The sequence below is a fragment of the Microchirus variegatus genome (genome assembly GCF_963457635.1).
Source record: "Microchirus variegatus genome assembly, chromosome: 13".
NCBI lineage: Eukaryota > Metazoa > Chordata > Actinopteri > Pleuronectiformes > Soleidae > Microchirus > Microchirus variegatus.
In genome coordinates, this window is record NC_139814.1 from 3,782,153 (window position 1) to 3,802,352 (window position 20,200).

Consider the following 20,200-nt stretch of genomic DNA (forward strand, 5'->3'; position numbering starts at 1 on the left):
AACAGTGGAAGTAAAAACATATTTAAAATAATAGGTGACCTGAAGGGAGACAGACAGTGTGTGTTTGTGTGTGTGTGTGTGTGAGAAAGAGAGCGACAGTGGAGGGGGAGGAATAAACCAAAGCGCAACACGTATCCGGTGGGATCCCACTCCTGAGAGAGAGAGAGAGAGAGAGAGAGAGAGAGAGAGAGAGAGAGAGAGAGAGAGAGAGAGGGGTTGGGGTTGTAGAGAGAGAGGGTGCGAGGAAAGCGACAGAGAGAAGAAGACGAGGGGCAACATTTTGATTTGACGCCCTTTAACAACGCGTTCTTTGAATCCATAAAGAGGAATAATGAGGAACGTTTGGATAATTTTGACCCTCTGTCTGACCGCCGTCCTCTGCGGGGAAAGGGTAAGTTCTCCAGGGAAGCAAAGTTAAGACGCGGCGGGGAGAGAGAAAGAGAGAGAGAGCTCCAAGTCGGCTCCACACACACACACACACACGTGTATATATATATATATGTACACACAAATGTATGCATATTTATTTTCTTTTTTGTTGCCTATTTGCATGATGGGAAAATGAAAAACACACACAGTTGGAGATGTTAATTGAATGTATGCATTCTGTCATTCTGATGGAACAAACACTGCAAACGTGTGTGTGTGTGTGTGTGTGTGTGTGTGTGTGTGTGTGTGTGTGTGTGTGTGTGTGTGTGACACTGCTGTCCCTCAGCCATCAACAAATGTCCTCAGGTCATATAACCTCTGTAAAGATCCTGTTGGAGCTGTGAAGTGTCAGTGGGTCACCCTGTAACATGAATGTGATCAAAAGGATGATCATCATGAAGCGAATGTCTGTATTTCCTTCGCTTCATCACAGTCTTTGCATTGTGATTTATAAGAATGCATTATTCCAGATAAATCTTCCCCTGTTTGCTGTTGAGTGACAGCGATTTATTCCCGTGTTTCCTCAGAGACCTGATTTAAAACCCACACTGGCTGGTTATTGCCTCCTTGTTACTGTTGTTCCCTCAGTTCAGTCTCTGTTCAGCTGAACAGTGTGTGCAGGCTCTTGAGGCTGTAGCAGAGTCTGCAGATTTCCTGGCTCTGTAGCAGCGACACATTTTGGCACGTTTCAAGTGCAGCCTCTGTCATTATTGTCTCCCGCTGTCGTCTCTCTGTGGGCTGTGACTTGTCGCACCTCCCGCCCTGTTTGAGCTGCTGATTCAGACACTGTTGTTTTAATGAGTCAGTGTTTTGCATGAGGTCAGCCCAGAGTACATTTTCTCTTCCCCCCATCCCTCCTTTGGCCAGACTGTGTGTAACTGTCCACAACACTTTAACCTAGTGGAAGTCCAGTGACCCAACATACACACGTCTTAAAAGTATTAAAAGTAGCCCAGTGTTTCAGAAACCACTGGGTCAGGACCCTGGGGACGGATCGCTGGATATGTTCTTTGGGTCCTTAAAGCACATTTGCAGAATTTTCCCAAACTTTCACAAAGATTTAGATTGTTTCTCTCAACACCTCAAGTTATCAAAACTGAAAATATTCCTCTGGACGATGTATGGCTTGAATATTCTCCACTTGTTTACAGTTGTGTTTACAGTTTCCTGCACATTTAAGGGAGCAGGTTTTCTATATTTCTTGAGGGTTTTTTCTTTCATGATACATTGTGTGTTGTGTTGTGTTGTGTTGTGTTGTGTTGCGTCTCCCTTTGGTTCATTGTTCATTCAGTATTTCTTCTTTGTCTCGTTTTTGTTTCCTCTGCCTATTAAGTTACTGACTGTCTTGTCCGGACTGTCTGTTCAAATATAACATCTTGAATCTTGAATATTTTTTTTAAATACAATACAATTTTAAAATGCATGCATTCATGTCATTATTAATTCATCAACCATCTCTTGGAAATTCAAAATTAAATGAGGTGTTAGAGAATGAGCAGCACATTTGTCACTAAATGATGTGCAAATTTGCTATTTTGATGATTTATATTGTGTCAAAACACAAAGATTACAGTAGTTTACCAATGTTGTTTACTTTACCAAAATTGGTCCTCAAATTAAGGTTACTGAATTAAAAAAGACAAAAAACTAGAAAATATTTTTGTCCAATATATCAGGACTGATACCAGTGTATAGATCTTCTGTATAGGCAATTATCTTCTGTAGTGTTATTTTGCACTCATAATGCAGCAGATGTAGATGGAACTTTTCCTCATTGTGCAAAATAAATACATTTTCAAAATTGAACAGTTGGTGAGGGCGCCAGCATAGAAGTTAAGGAGGTAACAGCTTATTTAGTCATTAGTCTAATTGGAGAATCTTGGCATCTTTAAAATCTTTCCCTTGTACAGAAACATGTCCTCATAAAACCACTCTAAATGCTGTGATACATATGCCAGACCTGCATCTGGTGCTGTAGCGCATCGTTGTTTTCCCAAAGTAGATCATTGTTTTTTTGCATGAAAACGCAAGGATTTTGCAAGACTTTTGAGGTTCTTCTCACTCTGGGACCTGTCCAAAAATTGCCACAACTCTGCTTCTGAGTGGATAAAATGCAGATACAATAAAAAACCTTTTTCACGCGTTTTCACCTTAAATTCACCTAGACACTGATACAGGTAGCCCTTTAGTTCAACAATAAACACCAGCAACCAGAAGAACAGAGTTCATTGTGTAGCACCTGTGTTGGAATTTACATAACCTGATCTGCTCGGTGCTTTCACTGGAGAACTTCAACTTCAACTTCTGCTGCGAGCAAACCAAAGCATCACCACATACAGTGCAGGCCAGCAACACATTGTCCTCACACACCCAGTATTTTGATCAATATTTTACTCTGTAATTATTTGCATTCCCCGAAGGCCTTGGCGAGACTTGACATGTGACATTGTCATTGATTCTCGATATTAACATGGGTGTTGACAAGTGTCTGATTACCCGCTTTAGGCACGTGTCTGTGTTTTAATTACCCTGTCACATCACTGTAATACAGTGCAGCGTGATTCTCCGTAGCTTGTGAAGGTAGACTAAGAACCAGCAGCTTCTTTATTCAGGAAAATGACTTTTAAGATCATATTCAGTCTCTGTGTATGCCTTTACTTTGGCAAGGAGGATGGGGAACTTGGAGCCCTAATGGCTTTTGTAGAGTTTTCCTGCTCCTCCTCTTCCAAGAACTTTTTTGATCCAGAAAGAAGAGTTCAGAAATGCTAAGCTAAAGCCGTGTGATGCCCGGCAAGGTGGCCCACCCCCACCATGTTCTGGTACACGTCACTCACCAGATGTGTGAGTCTGTAATTTGTGTCATGTTTTGGTGGGAAGCGTGGGTGTTACATCTTGTGATTTACAGGAGGTCTCAGTATTCCACTTCAGAGGTGGGGGCTGGTGTGGTGTAGCTTCTGAGGATACTGCAAGAGAAGGAAGGGAAAACAGTGAGTGTGGTGGAGCAGGGCTGTGGAGAGGGAAATACTTAGGATGGAGCAAAGACTTGAAATGGTGTCGTTAAAAAAGGGGGCATTTCTGAGGCAACAATAGATTGCTTTCACAATGTCTTTTTTCTATGGACCGACCCCATGACACCATTCACGTAGATGATGCAGGGTGAGAGCAGCCCTCGTCTTCCCTCTAAATGGCAAGTGAGGTCAGATTGTCAAGATAAACTGCTCTCAGATGGTCAGATGTTTTTGTTGTTCAATTAAAGAATTGTCAAATAATTTTTATATGACTGTTTTCAATTTCCATTTCTGGAAATTCCCATCCCCTTCTCAACCCTAATTCATGCATCATGTACACTTATGTACATTACTTTCCCCCCCTTCAACTGAACAGTACTCTCCCCAACATTAAAAAAAAAAACACTCAACACACACACAGTTTCAGTGGGATTTCATGAACCAAGCAACTTTTCTCACAATTTCCTTATGCTCGATGTCCGTCAAATTGAAGCCAAAGTGTTGTCCTACCTTTCTTCACAACCAAATGCTGCCTTTCTGCTATATTTTCAATCGCTTGCTCCTCATATTATTGATCCTCACACGTCACACGCTGGCTGCTGCACGTAACATGGGTGCATTCAAGGTGTTTTCCTAGCTTAGGAATTTACATACACGCCTTGCCGTGTGGCGCATTAATCTTTTTTTGTAAATGTTATGACCGTGAGAAGCCAAAATCGAAATCGTGATTAAAATGTCATTAATCGTCCAGCCCAATTTCTCGAGACACATTTGCAAGACTCAGCAAATGTTCCTCTGCAGTGCACGATAGTGACCTGCAAGCTTTGGAGAGGTTCGTTGTGCTCATGTATGACAGGTCTGATGTCACAACTGTGAATGAGGCCAGGCTTGATCTCTTTGCCAGAAAGCAAAGACAATATGACTTGATCCCACCAACTCAAGCAGCACTCAAAGAGCATGCCGTGCTTCTTATGAGGCTTGATACGTGTGGGGACAGGCATTGAAGCGACATCCACAAATGCCAATCCCAGGAACAGGACGAGGAGTGGAAAGTCTTCTGGACCGCACTTCCACCTATTGCGGAGAGTTGTTGAGAGTTGACCAAATGTGCTCCAAGGCATGTAGTAAGGGAGCTTGTGTACCTCAGTGAACACTGAAAGAGCTATGCAACTCCTGACAGGTTTCACCAAACTGGACTGGTCATGGACAAGGAGTCAGACAAAATACAGTCAAACAACCTCTCCTCCTTTTGAGGAACCCAATACATTACATTTAAAAATCCACATGGCGGCCATTTTTCAGTCATCGTGAAAAATGGCATCTGAAAAATAGTATCTTGAAATTTCAAATTGATGTGGGTGGTTTCTTGTCAAATGACTCTTTGAGACTGCTCGTGGCAATGTCCATGCTTCTATCACCAACTAAATGATTTCTTAAGCCAAACTACTCCACTAAGGTGGTGGCCATCTTGAAAAATGTCTTATCTGCTCCACTAATACAGTGACATTTGGGGGTTTATTTTATTTTAGCAGAATGTTTTTACTAACAACTTAAGTCAGAAATATGTCCACAATTTGTGAGGTTGACAAATCCAGTTCCTTGTTGAATGCAACATTTGAAACTCATCCAGAAGTCCTGCATGTGTACACACGTCCACATCCAGCAGTTTGATGGGATTGACGATTCCGGCCCCTGCCCTTGAGCTGCTGGTGTATACACACAAAAGTTCCCTCTGTCAGGTAGCATTGCTTGATGGAGTCACAAACCTTTCAAATAGTTACATCATTGCTGTTCACAAAGACTGGGCAACAAATACAAAATGACGACATTAAGCCCTAGAATGCTTTTCAAGGCAGTTGCGGAAAAGGAGCAGGCTTTGAATTGTGTGGGGAAGAGATATTGTATCTTCAGATTTGGTGGTGGAAGAATGAACAGCACAGAAGCACACGCACACACACACACACACATAGACACACATCATTCATTCTTCAGATGCATCACTCAACACACTCCAAGGCTTTTGAACTGAATGCAGCACTTTCGGTTTGTATAGCGAATGCTCTTGGGGCCTAAATGAGCTACATACACTGAACATTTCCATTCCACCCATCTGCGTTAAAAGCAATATCCTTCATCTTAAACACCTCATTTCCAAGGTACTTCATGGTGATTAAGCAAAAAAACAAACAAAAAAAACAGATCAATGGTGGGTTTTGCTAAATATCTGCCTATTTTTCCATCATCCTGTAATGAAGAGAAGAGAATACAGAGGGGAAGAAGATGACCCAGCAGCATGTAAGGGTACAAATGAAGAAATAAAGCAGCAATGGTTTAAAGGGCAGTGACAGGGCAGAGAGATGAAAGCATGTAGAAGCAGAGACCATATGCCGCCTCTCCTGCTCTATATTTAATGATGCTCTTTTATGTTGCATTAACCTAGAATTCCTCAAACTGAGGACACAACCTGCTGCCTCGCCTGCTGCTGCCTGTGGTTTTATCTTGAAGTGTGAGAAATCCACCATTTTCTTTTAAATTGTTTCTAATAAATCTGCCCATGGGGACGCTGAGTTTCTCCCCCAGCACATAAACTTAAACCTCCTTCACTGGCCTTTCAGCCCTCGGGGAGGGTTGGTTGGGGTTGAGGGGGTGGTGTAAGTGTCCACGCTGCCCCTGTCTGTGTCGTATTATGCAATACGTAATGGACTCTGCAGAAGGCAGCAGGCTGGTCACTGCTGGACGACTGAAAGCCCACACTCCACTACCCCCGTCCTCTTTTTCCTGTCTCTGTATCCATCTGAGTCCACGCATGAACTCTTGAGCCTCTTTCACCCTTAATGTAGTTAGTATTTTTTAACCTGGGTGAACACAGAAAAGAAAACAAAAACAAGGCAATTAACGCCACGTGGTTGGTCTGCTCTGTGGTGCCCTGCCTCACCTCTGCATGAAATACGACATCACAGATGTGCTGGAAACAGAATGGAGGAAGAAGGAAACAATAACAACGTGGAGCTCAGTTTCCAGACACAGTTAAGTAGAGCTATGGTTGTAGCGATGCTATTTGGGCTAATGTCCTTGTCCCAGTACACAGCACCAGCTGGGAATTCATTTATTGTCCAAACTGTTTCCGCCTCCACTACCCTAGGTGGTGATATGCCCTCATTTCAGCTAGTTAATATTTGATATTTTACAGTTACCAACCAAAACACAAGCACATGCACCATTCCTAGTCCTTCACCATCCGTGAAGTTAAACTATTGAATTCTTTGAAGTGGCAAAGCAAAGACTTGGTCCACTCATTTGTTCAACATGTGCCAGTCTTTCATTGGATCCAAATTCATTCATTTAATCATTGTCTTCCACCTTATACCACATGTTGGTTGGAGGGGAGCTGGAGCCAATTCCAGCTGACATGGGGCAAAAAATGGAGCCACACCCTGGACAGGTTGCCAGTGTCCAATTAGAGTGTCCAGTTAACCTCTGCTGTTTTTTTGGGAGGAAATCCTGGAGAAAGCTATGCACGGGGAAGAACATGCAAACTCCACACAGAACCGGGGTTTGAACTGGCAACAGTCTTGCTGTGAGGCACCAGTACTAGCCAATAAACCGTCATATGGCTTATTTAACTACTAGAAGATCAATGCATATCATTGAAATGACACAGGAATTTGCAATGCTGCATGACAAAAAATGGTTTTAAATAAACGACTAAAGGTTCAACGTGGTGCTGGAGGACTGATGATCAGAGAGAGATGAGACTGGACAGATGCTCCCACTTGTGTTAATCAACTCCACCCACCTGCCGAGGCAAACAAACAGAAAAGAATCAGGAAAAACTCAGAAATACAGCAGGTCCTGCTACAGGAGGAGGGTCATCAAACTGCCAAGAATGACAAAATCGACAAAGAAATGAGTGGCCACCAAGGTCTTGCGTTCCAAAAAATGCCAATTATTAACACAGTTGATAAAAACTTGCGTGAACTTGAGTGAATGTTGATTGAACACATTCCCACAGGTCAAACAAGCCATTTAAACCTGGGATTAAATGGGTTTTTGACCACCAGGGAAGGGGGTATGAACACCATCCCCCATGACCAGTGCTTGTTCCTCCCTGTGGTGGAATTTTCACACCTGCATCACCAGTGTGTGAGACATGCTGTGACAAATGCACAAACAAAACAAGTTGGGAAGAGAAGACACAAACAACACTGTGGCTTTCAGTGACAAGTGGTTACTATTTTGTATCTTTTACGTCAGACCCACTTTCAAATACTCTTTCAACTGAATATATGTACGGTCTCTTCCTGGTATTCAATAAGCCAGTCCGACTATTTACAGTAAACTGTCAGCTAACGTTCTAGAGTCGGTGTCTGCAGAAGTTACCAAGAGTATTTAGTGACAAATCCTCCAAATAGAGGAGGCTGTGCACACAACACAGATATTTTTCATTTTTTGGAAGATGAATGTTGAATCCCCCAAGGCTAACCACTAAAACAACTACTACTAAAAGATGAATGACAATGTATATAGACAATGTAGTAATTTTGCATCACAGATACATTGTTATTGTGAACTATATATTTTGTTCCATATCAATCCTGGGAAATATCCGTCATGATGGAGTTTGTGATATCATTTTAAGGTCATATCGCCCACCCTCCTGCTGAATAGTTGCTTTTTTCACAAAAATAGGTTTGCACTTGACTGGCCCCCTACTGGCCAGACTAGATGCTCAGTGCTCAGCATTTGAGACTGAGAGTGCTGTTTCAGTGAAAGTTGTGCATATAGTATATATAGAAAAAAATGTAGTTTAGCTTTTTCCCAAATAGACATTCATGGCTAAGGGCTATGCCAACAACTGGATGATTAATGCTCGTCATCCTGTTTTGCAGGAAATGTCGCTGGCAAAAAAATTATGAAGAAGTAATAAATAGCACGTACACTTGGGTTTTTGAGTTCCCACCAATGTCGATCACCGGATAAAAACCTGCGTGCATTGCAGAGGTCACTTGACCGAAGTGTGAATACTGGTTAAACACATTCCCACTATTAAAAAAAACCGAAACAAATAAAACCTGGTTATCGTTTTGTCTCACCACACGTCTCATGTCTCTCCTTGTGTTGACTCTCCTGTCACGTAGATGCTGTCTGCCTTTACCACAGTGTCTTGGATGAGGTGGAAAACAGTGGCACACTTATTTCCTCTTGGGCAGCCTCCCATCCTTCCCCACGCCCCATTTTCTTTTCTCCCCCTTCTCTCAAAATGTGAGCTGAATTTGCTAACATCTGCAGGACGTATGTGTTTAAAGGAAGCTGCCTTCCTCCCCCGTTCCTCCTCCTCCTCTCTCTCTTGTTGACGACTTGGAAGCAGCCGGTACTTTGGCAGTGACTTGTGTGAACTGGTAGAGACTGACAAACAGACAAACTCTGTCCACCGTGTGCACGTTTGTACGTGCGCTACGTGTTTTTTTACATCCCTGTGGACATTTATGTGTGAGTTTATGGCTGCTGTATGAAACACACTGTCATCTCAGACACTGAGACAGAAGGAAAACACATTAGGGAGATGTGGCTGCAGCGAAAACCAGTGACAGCAGCACTGGTTTGTGTTGGGCCTCAGCCACCGTCACTCGCAGACTTATCAGAAGCGGCAGACGGCAAAAACCTGTGTTTGCAATGTGGTCGGGAATATTTAGACACAGCAGACCTGGGCCATTACTCTTTCTTTCTCTCTTTCTGCCTCTGCTCCCTCCCTCTTTATTCCTGCTTTTCTTCTTTTTAATTAGCTTAGCAAATGGAAACTTCCTTGGCAGGATGGTGGTGGTGGTGGAGGGGGATTGTGGTTGTGACAAAGTGGGGAAAACCAGTGTTAGAAAGACATCTGTTTCTTTCTTTCTCTCTTTCGGAGTGGTGGAAGAGTGTGGACTCTGCCTCTCCTTTGGTGTTCAGGTATTTCCCAGGCCGAACACGACCTGCTGCCTGGTGTTTGGCTGTGAGGTGTGAAAAGTGTCTGACATGGTGGGGGTTGAAACAATAGAAACAGACCTATGTGGTAAACAGACTGGGGCTACATCCATGCAACTACTAAGTGTAATCTGCATCCATACTAACACAGCTGAAAATGAGATATAATTGGTCATGCGCGTGCTACTGAATATAGGAAGTTAAAGGTCCCCTATTGTGCAAAATCAACATTTTAATCTTTTAGTACTTATATTTGGGACTCAGTGGGCCATACCAGTCCCCAAAATGTGAAAAAACAAGACTCAGTCATGTTTTAGTGGTTCCACTTTGTGTAAGTATAGGCGATAAAACACGCGATGTTTACACCTCCCGACCAAGTGACGACAGTGCGGACATTTCACCGTGAATGTTGGCACCCCGCCAGGCAGAGTACTTCACAGAGTACTTCACAGAGTACTTCACAGAGTACTTCACAGCTCCACCGTAGCTTCTCCTTGTCCCTGTGAAATACGAGACTGCAGGCGAGGGAGGAAGAGTGGCTGCACAGCGGAGCACAGTATTTTACACAAACTTCCAGCCTCAGAGGATGTTTGTGTCCAGTGGATATATTTTATTTATGAAAAAAATGTTCACAAGCTTCACAAGCCCTTTGCTGTTGATCGTGTGTGTAAATTCCTATGCTGGAGGGACACCTTGAACGCACCAGTTACGTGCCTGCGGTTAGCAAGTGGCGTGTGTGGATCAGTGATATGAGGAGCACGTGTTTGAAAGCACTGCAGAAAGATGTAGATGTTGTCCTACATTTCTTCTCAACCAAAGGCTGCCTTTCTGTCGTGTTTCCACATTCTCTCCTCGTGTTGTTGATCCACACACGTCACTTTCAGCCGCAGTTACACTGGTGCGTTCAGGGTCTTTTTCTAGCATGGGAATTTACATACACGCCGCGCGGCGCATTAATCGTTTTTCTTCGATTTTAATGTTTTTATGATCGCGAGAAGCCAAAATTGTGGTCACTCTATGCATTATGGTGAAACGCAGTAACAACAGGTAAACAGACATTACTATGGGGTATATGGAGCGGGGGTTGTGACGACGGTGCATGACAATAGGTGATAAGTGGCGACAGTATGGCTGTGGATAGTAAGTTAGATCAACACTCAAGGTCACATAGAGTGGTCCTGTTGCACATATGTTATTTATTCCCAGTTTACTCCCATTTCCAACTTCCAATGTAAACGGAATGCAGCATATTATTATTGTTATTATTATTATTGTTATTAGTGAAGAAAAGTAGAGAATTAGTAGAATCTAGAATCTAAAAGCAGGGGGGTGATGTTATGTATGTATGTGTATGAATGTAATGTGTAGAGTTGTTCCGAGTCCGATGCCAGTATCGAAAAGGCCTCCAATACCGCGAAAATGCCGGCAGCGGTATCGGCGAGTCCTGGAGTCCAAGCACCGATCTAATATCACGTAACTTATTAGAAATAGGACTCTGTTTACTGGTTAGCTCTGTTAGCTCTGTTAGCTCTGACACAGTTCTTCTTTCTCGCTCTTAAAACAGTTGCACTGTGCTGCCACCAGCAGCTGCTGTTTTAGAGGCACGAAGAAGAATTGATCAGCTGACGTTAGCTAAGGAGCTGGCAATTTCGAGGGGTGGCACGAGTGTTGCAAATTTGAACACCAGCAACTTAAGCATTTGAAGCTGGGTCACACTAAAGAACACAAAGGAAACAACGTAGTTTCCTGTGTCGAGGGCTGTTTTGGCAGGTGATTGAACTGCTGTGGTGCTTCATCCTTAAGGTGTTTTGACCAAAGCATGTCACAGACATGTTCACCAGGGAACTAGGTTCACTTGGAGAAATATGCTATAATGCTACTTTAGCAGCAGCACTTAAATTTTAGCACAGGAATTTATTTCTAGATTTATTAAGTTAAGTTGCTGTTGCACTACTGTTTTATACTGTTCAATTTAAAAATAAATTAAAATATAAATGGCTTCCATTTGCTGTATTCATTCATGTTTTTAAAAGGGTTTAACCTGAGCCAGGCCTCACCACAATGATAATCATATTACAGTCATGCAGGTGTAGTATGATTTTTTTTATTATTTTTTAAATAAAAGAATGAAAATTATAACACATTGGTATCGGTATTGGTACTCGGTATCGGCCGATACCCACAGCACAAGTTTCGGGATCGGTATCGGGAGGGAAAAAATGGTATCGGAACATCTCTAGTAATGTGGACAGGAAGCATATCGGTACCAGATTGTTTGCATTTTTAAATGAAAATGTCCCAGTGTGGATGTGCTGTGTGACTGGACTGATCTGCTTTAAAGGAATCAATCAGAACTGTTTATATCATGTCATTTTACATTTTCCTTATGTGTTGCAAAACAAGTTTTCTGGTTTTGTATAAGCAGCCCGTTTTTTTATCCAACTTTATGTGGCATGTTTTGGGAATGCCACCTGGGAATCTCTGAATTTTACAGAAATATTTGCATGGATTATAAAATGAATGAAATATATTTTGCACAGCTAAGTTCAAACGTCTAGGTCTCTGTAACCTCACATAATACATTTTGGCATCTCGAGTGTAATAGTCAGATTGCTGGCGTGGAATGTCTTCAGATTTGGCACAAATTTTCACTTGGACTCAGAAATGAAACTGATTAGATTATGAAAGTCAAAGTGTAAGAGCTCTATGACTAAAAAACACATTTCTGTCCATAACTCAAGAAATAATCCGTCTGATTATGACGAATGCTCAGACAAATGTATCAGGAAGAAATAATAAATTGGTTTTATTTCATATCCAAAAGGTCAGTGTTCATCTAACCCTCATAATTCAATAAGTGTGGTTTGGCCTTTATTCAAAGACAGAGACAGAAGTAGACATTTCTTGAATATTTCTTGAAGAAATTCTGACTGTACTGTTAGTCCAACTATGGTAAAAAAAAATTGTCGTTCACGGTTAGTTCAGGTTTTGTGCATGTGCCTTTCAAAGGATTCAGTGAAATCAAAAGCTGTCTTGGTTGACTTTGTTCTGCTGAATGGACGGTGAGTGCAGTGAAAAAATCTGTTCCATCTGTAAACCATCAAAAAAAAGAAGGTAGACATGTGAAGCCATGATGTTTTCCATTGTACTCCAAAGATTGCAATTGAGGAGTCAAGGCACATTTAACACAACTATGCTCGCTCATATTTACGAGCTCGCTTATCGTCGGCAAAGGCGCCAAACTGATATCTGCCCTGGCTTTGGCTCTGAGCAGAGACATGTTCTTCTTAATGTCTGTTTTTCCCATTATATCCCTCTCCTTATTGAGCCAAAAACAGCTCTGAATGAGCGAACGTGTGTAAATCATGCCTTCAGCACAGGGTGTATCACCGACCACAAATTATACCCCACGCTCTCACTTAATTTAGAGCTGTTTTCATGGGAAAACTCGAAGGATTCCAGAGTGTATTTGGGAACACCGACGAGCTACAAAAGGACATTTATTAGTGAACTCCCCACATGGCACAGCTTTTCCTCTAAATGTGTGCTGCGGTGTAAGTGCAAGTCATTTGAGTGAAAAGAAGTGAGTTAAAAGGCCCCGGGTGAGCATTTATGAATATTTATTACAGAGATACAAAAAACAGGAAAATAGATGTTTCTTTTACTGTAGTCTCTCTGCTATGGTGTTGAATACTTAAATCCCTAATTTCCTAATGTCCGTAGACCCCAGATGTTCATGTTTGCTCCGCCAGCAAGTCCACATTATCAACCAGTCCAGACAGTGACTCACTCTAATGAGTAGGGGAAACGGGCACACATAGAAAAAAGGAAAAATAAATAACTAATCATCATTTTTTTGACTCTTGAAATTCAGCTTCATGTTCTACAAGGGCCATTTCTCTTTGAAACTATTGAATACCAGGCTTAAACATCATATCTCCATCATATCTTGGTTTGCATTTGCTGCATTCTGTTACATGTGGCAGGAAAAAGGCAGTAAATTCTGCACAACTTTGTCGTTTTTGTCAAGACAAGCAAACAATAAAAAAAAACATGTTATAATAAATAATATTAATGTAAAAAAAAAAAGAAAAAAGTGAAACAAGATTACCTGTCCTACTTTGCTACAGACATTTATAAAGTTACTGACATTGATGTCTCACGAGGTTTCACTGCACAAAGTAACTAACAACAGCATATGCAGGGTAACACATAGAAAATGCATTTTTTCTTTTAGTTTGCTTTTTTTTCTGACAATGATTTTTTTTTTCTCTCCTCGTCAGCATTTCAGACAAAAATTGACATAAACTATTAATATCCGCGAGAAACACGCGTGGATATTATGGAATCGATGCCGCTCGTCCGCAGATTTTAGCCGTTAACGCGATAACTGTAAAGGCGTTTGAGATTAAATTTTCTTATTTTTTTATGGGTCACATACCCCCTGTAGATGATCCCTATTGATTTTGAGCTGTCTACCATTATTATTAATTAGTTAATTAATGAATTAATGATATAAAAACCATATTTTCGCCTTCCAAAGTATTGCAGGTATTGGCTTCAAATTTTGCATGGGCATCACATACCACCTGAGAATTATCCCTATCTTTATAGCTTTATTATTAATTAGCAAATTAATTAATTTATTATGGCTTTATCTTCCAGACTGATGGAGATATTGCCTTCAAATGTTGTACAATGATTCATGTAACAACTATCTACAAGTACAATCATTATTACTTTGGCTATGATTGGTAATAGTTACATAATAAGTTAACTGGTTAACTTATTAGTGAACACAGAAAAAATAGTTAAGGCATTTTTTCTTTATTATTGAGCTCATTTGGACACATTGAGGATATCATGGGTTTATTTAGCACTTATTCATAATATTTATTACATTATAATATACATTTATTAATTATCATATAAAAAATAGTTAAGCCTCCATATCTTTATTAATGCATTGAATGGAAAGTTTGAACATATTGTAGCTTTTTCATGAAACTTAATAAACATAGTGTTTGCTTTTTCATGACATTTGGACACTTTGAAGATATGGCAGGTGTGGTTAGCATTTTAATATTCATAATATTTAACAAGGTATAATAGGTTAACTAGTTTTATTAAAAACTAGAGAGAAATGTATGAGTTCAGGTATTCTGTGTTCAATATGGAGTTTATATGGATACTTTGAACATGTATAAAGTGTAGTCAGCATTATATCATAATATTTAACAGTTATTTTGTTGAATTTATCAATAATTAATTAAAACAGTTAGTGGCAGGTGTGAGTGCGTATACTTTGGGTTTATTGGAAAGTTGAGGATTGGACAAGTTTGCGGATATACCCCTTGCTGTCGACCCCCGACAGCGTAGGCTAGTTTTTCAAAATGAACATGCTGAAACGAGTCATTAATTTGGCGTTTGTTACCTTGTCAATGGTATTTAATTAAGATTGTTAACCGCTCGTTAAAGTTAGGTTTTTGCAGCGAGATCTGAGTTTAATCAAGCAATGATGTGTTTGTTTAACTTGTATTATGTTATGTATTTTTTTTTTCATATATATTATCCAGCTCATCTGGGTTGAATAATCTTGGCATGTAAGGTGTCGTGTGTCTCACAAGCGTTAAGATAAGCACAATATCAAGCTGAAAACAAGGATAGAAACTATTGCTGATTAATTTCCCTTTGAACATTTCGTCTCACAGACATGGAAAAATGGCCAATAAAGTGCAGAAATGTACTCCAATATAATTCTAAAGATTTGTATCAACAAATTTTTTTTGGCCAGTTATGATACAATGATCGTTTCAGTGAATTTGACAAACGAAAAGACATTATGTGCCATAAAAAGAGACTTCACCCGGATTTGAACTACTCCTTAATGGCATCTCATATCTCTACCATGGCTGTCAACATAATCAGAGGCTCTAAAGAGGTGATTCTAGCAGGCGACTTAATCTTTACTAATGCATTCTGTTAACAGCCATCTGTGTTCTCAACACTGAGTGTAAACCCTCTGAGCAGAGAGCATGGTGTGGCATACGCCAGCACCCACAGCAGTAAGTCCTCCATTACGCGCAGGGATTGGTGTTTAATATTGAGCCCAGAGAAGCTTTAGATGAGTGAAACCGTGTCACATGGAAGACATTTTGATTTTAAATGCCGACACACTTATTACCAGCGCTTTCCTTTTGGGCTCAACCACACATTGGTCCAGATGGATGGGAAACTTTTGCTCATGGAAGAGATTTTTATGCAAACAGATGCTGCCAGAGAAAATGTGTCACGTCCATATTCAACTAATGGACGTTTTTTTGTTTTTATGGAAATTGATTTTTTTAGTAAGACGATATATATTTTATTAACAGGGAAATTCAGTCGTCCAGCAACTCACAAAATAGACAAGACAGTAGATAAAATAAATAAAGACATAAAAGTAAGCATTAAGCAATTAGTAAATTAAGCCATAAATAGTAGTGCAATCAAACCTAAAGGATATGTTAAGAAGATTATTGCACAATTCAGGTAATAATAGTATTTATTCTTATAAAAAAATAAACGTTTCATTTTTCGTTCTTTCATTTTAGTGATAATTCTTATAAGATTAAATATGTTTTTACTTATTATTTGTTATTCTTAGTTTTTTCATTCACAACATAGTCACGAACCCAATCTTAACATAGCACCACTTCCTTTCCACCTGGCTTTAAAAGTAAGAGTTCTGACTTTGTTTTTTACAAATTCCTGTGTAAACATTGTTGCCATAGCACTTACATCTCTGACTCTTATCGAACAAATTTTTTATGTCATTTTTTAGTTTTAGGAGTCATTCCACAAAACTGTTGTAACAGGCACCAAACTGCTAGACAAGCCCCGTTCACTTTTGCTGAGTGCAACATTAGCATTTGGACATTTGTTGTCAAAATGACCAGCTAAACTCTTACAGAGATAAACATACTATTTACCACTTCTAATGAATGTGTATCAGCTGCTTGCCAAAGAACTGTAACATACAAATACACTTCTGTTCCTGTACGATGGCAAAGTTTTATCACTTCCTGTAGATTTCCACAGAATTTAAAAGCTGTCCTCACTGACAGTGAGTCTTTCTCCCCATCCTCTCTCTCTCTCTCTCTCTCTCTCTCTCTCTCTCAGTCTAACATCCACCAACTCTTCACCAAATATTAGCCCCCTTGACAGTGACATCACTCAAGGTCACCGCTTCACTTATAATCCCCACCGTTTTCCGTGCAAAGCTTAAACCGGTTTCCATGGTGTGATGGGAGCTGGCAGGAGAGGCTGCAAAGCATGATTGTGCTGGTGATGATAATTTGTTAAATTGAGTGTCTGGGTGTGTGGCTGAGAGGAATGGCTACATGACTGTTTCCCTGCAGACTCAGCGGGACATCCTCTCTCGGTGTGTGTGTGTGTGTGTGTGTGTGTGTCAGCCAAAAGACAGCACATCCTCTTTTATAAGGGGGTTCACGTTAATCGCAAGGGAATTAAATAGTGGATATAAACAGAAAGAGGGATCCACAGAAGTTTTAAAAAGCTTAAAGCCTCAAAGCGTCACTTCTTCATCTTGTCACTTAAAGCTTGGATTGGTAATCTGTTGTCTGTCTACTTCACATTTTGGTAGCTGATAAAACATTAAAGATGTCTGAGTAGCTCTTGTCATACTTTAATGGTCAGAATCAGAAATGGATTTATTGCATATCTGTTTTTATTACAGTTTATTTTAGGGAAGGACAATATTGAAACAATACTGATGTATACAGTATGTTTTTCCCTGCACACGACTGCAGAGGTCATTTAGTTTCTTCTGTCGTGAAATGTACATTATATTTTGCACACTCATGCGTCAGCAGATCGAGAGCGTGCTAGCATATAAGTCAAAGCGGTAGCAGCTTATTCAGCCTAGTAAATATTGTTGTGTTTTCTGATATCCAGTAATACATTTGAAAGCCAATATTGGTTGATACTGATATCATGCCGATAATATTGTACAACCCAAGTTGATTTGAATTTTCAATTATTACTATGAGGATTCATCCATCCATCCATTTTCTGCCGCTTTATCCTCCACATCAGGGGTTGTGGAACTGCTGGAGCCAATCCCAGCTAACATAAGGGTGAAAGGCATGGCACACCCTGAACACTTCACCAGTTAATTAGAATTCTTAATATGTTCTTTAATATTTTCTGTACAAGAGAGCTTTATTGAATCCTGGTGTAACAGGAATGTTGCGGAAATCTGGAGACAGAATTCATCATCGTGCTGTTTACAATTCTTTATGAAACCACAATACAATTTCCGTCCCCCTGGACTTTGTGGATGTTCATTAAAGCATTTGTATGATGGTTAATAATGATTCTGAGCAGGAACAGTGTACAGGGACTACTTCTCTCTACAAGTAATAGCAAATTAAACCTGGCAGATGGAGAGAAACATTTCCTCAAGTATTCTAAGTATCATTGGGGCTGCAGTTGATGAATTAAAGATCAAACTGTTTTTCTGTGTCCCTGTTGGTTGGATGGAAGTTTCTTTCGCAGAGTTGAACCTTGCACTTCAAAATGACTTTAATAGTCATGGAGAAAAGCAGTCAGCCTGTGGAAACACTTGGATAATGTCTGCTTTTCTTTGGCGCTGGAGGGATTTTCGTCGAGGTTGAGAAAATATCTTGGCTTGGGTTTGGAAAGTCTGTGTGTGACAAACTAAGGGCAAAGAGGAAGAGACACAGATGTTTACTCGACGAGAAAAGCCAACAACACTGTCAAGTTGAATGAACATTCAAAATGTCAGCCTCAGCTCTTTAGACCTCTTAACCTTTTGAAATGGGTTTCATTTTTCTTGGCATGAAAATGAAAAGAGTTATTGAAGAAGCTACTTCTTTACACATTTCGTAACACATATCTTTTGTTTGATCTCATACACTGTATTTCAACTTGCTTGAGTATACAGTGAGTATTTCAACTTGCTTGAGTGTATACTCAAGCAAGTTGAAATAGCAGTGAGTATTTCAACCCAGTCCAGTGAAGAAAACAATAACAATGTATCATTTTCCATTATTAGTGACCTGTCAACTAGAGGCTAATATAAGTTTAATATTTACCTGTTTTATTACAGCATGGTAGAGGTAATTTTTTCTACTATTTCTGTACAGTGACACTTTGTTACACAGATCTTTTGCTCAAGTTTCAAAGTGTATATTTCATCTCAATCAGGGATGCCAGGGTTGCAACCCCACGGGCAGGACCCGGCCTGACTGTACGTCACATCTGGTCCGTGGGGTGATAAGGGGAATATATATGTTTTTTATTTTTTATTTCATCTAATTTTAAAATAAATGTACCCTAATTTCCTGACTATAAGCCGCTACTTTTTATTCACATGCTTTGAGCACTTGGCTTGGATGACCAATGGCGAGAAGTCATTCACTGGGGCTGGCCGCATCGAGGAGCCTCTTTTGCTCGGGTCTGCCGGTGGATCCTGACAGCGTGGGGCAGTGTGGAAAAGGTTTCGGGGGTCTGGACTGCTGCGTGATGAAGAGATCGGCACAAGCACGGACTTGCCTCGGGGCGAGGGTGGCGTGGGAGCGGCGGCGTGGGAGAGACTGTGACTGACGGAGGTCTTCTGGGGTTGTTCGGGTCCGGCACTGAAGAAGATGGACTTCAGTGGTTTTAGTGTGCGGCTTATATTCATGTATGCTCAAAAGTCAGTACGTAGATATTACATTTTCAGTGGAATCCTCAGCTGCGCTGGTAGTGCTGACGGTAGACTAGTCATCTTTTAATTGGCCTAATTATGTATTGATATGTTTTAATGTGCAAGCCTTCAATAAATATAATAAAATAATTCAAAAAACACTTTTGTTGTTTAAAGGAAATGTGTTTTTGGCACCTACTCTATTTTGTTGCGTTTCCAATTTATAAATGTAGGCTACTTGCATGGGTAGGAAAATGTTGTGTTTTTAGAGGGTAACTGTCTCCTGCTTTAGGCTGTAATTGTAGGCCTCATTGTGAGGACATGTTGGTGCCAATGCGATTTATTTTTGATGTGTAGCGCTTCGTGAATAATTTCAAAATGGCCTCCCTATCCATGTGTTGAGTCAGTGTTTGGCCTTTTTAGTCTGAAAGTGTAATCCAGCCCTCTGAGGTCTCACTTGTCCAATTTCACCCTGGCATCCCTGGCCTATGCAGTTAGGGTGCAGGGCAAAACATACTGTATGTATCAGTGTCAATTTTTGGCCCAAGCATTCTTGATATATTAGTATATTAGATATCTAATCCCACAATTGTGCTAAATGAACTCCACTGACCTCAAAACATCTGCATGCAGACACAGCTCTGCCCACACAGTCACTGCAGCACTTGGCTCTGAAGAGTCCATTGAAGAAGCCTCTTTTGAAGATGATTGCTTGCTGTTTCCCCTCTGTCTTAGTTTAGCGCAGTCACAATTCTCCATGTGTGATATTCTGTGACCACAGGAGGCTTTATGACAAGCGAGACAAGAAATAAGTCTTTGCGTGCAGATACTATTGATTAGACATGAGTTTTAAGAATAAAATAAAATAAAAATACTTAACTTTATACTTTCTTTTTTTTTTACAACCATTCTTGATGTCTCCTTGGAGACCTCAGCATCCCCAGCACTTCAGTGCGAGCGTGGTAAATTAAAACCTGGAGCACAGGGTGGAGTGTTGGTTGGCTGCAGCATCGTGTTGTTTCAAGAGATTTCAAGAAAGCCAGACTTCAGAAACCACACATTCTTTACAGAATTACAGCATGAGGAAAGA

At 40.5% G+C, this 20,200-nt stretch overlaps 1 protein-coding gene across 1 annotated transcript in view; it reads left to right on the forward strand.

Moving 5' to 3' along the window:
• Positions 1–212: 212 nt before the first annotated feature.
• Positions 213–20,200, forward strand: part of sdc2 (syndecan 2) — a 65,453-nt gene continuing 45,465 nt past the window's right edge. The window contains exon 1 of the mRNA XM_083899360.1: positions 213–391. Coding sequence (XP_083755486.1) covers positions 332–391 — 60 coding nt within the window. The 5' untranslated portion in view covers positions 213–331. The remainder of the gene's footprint in view (positions 392–20,200) is intronic.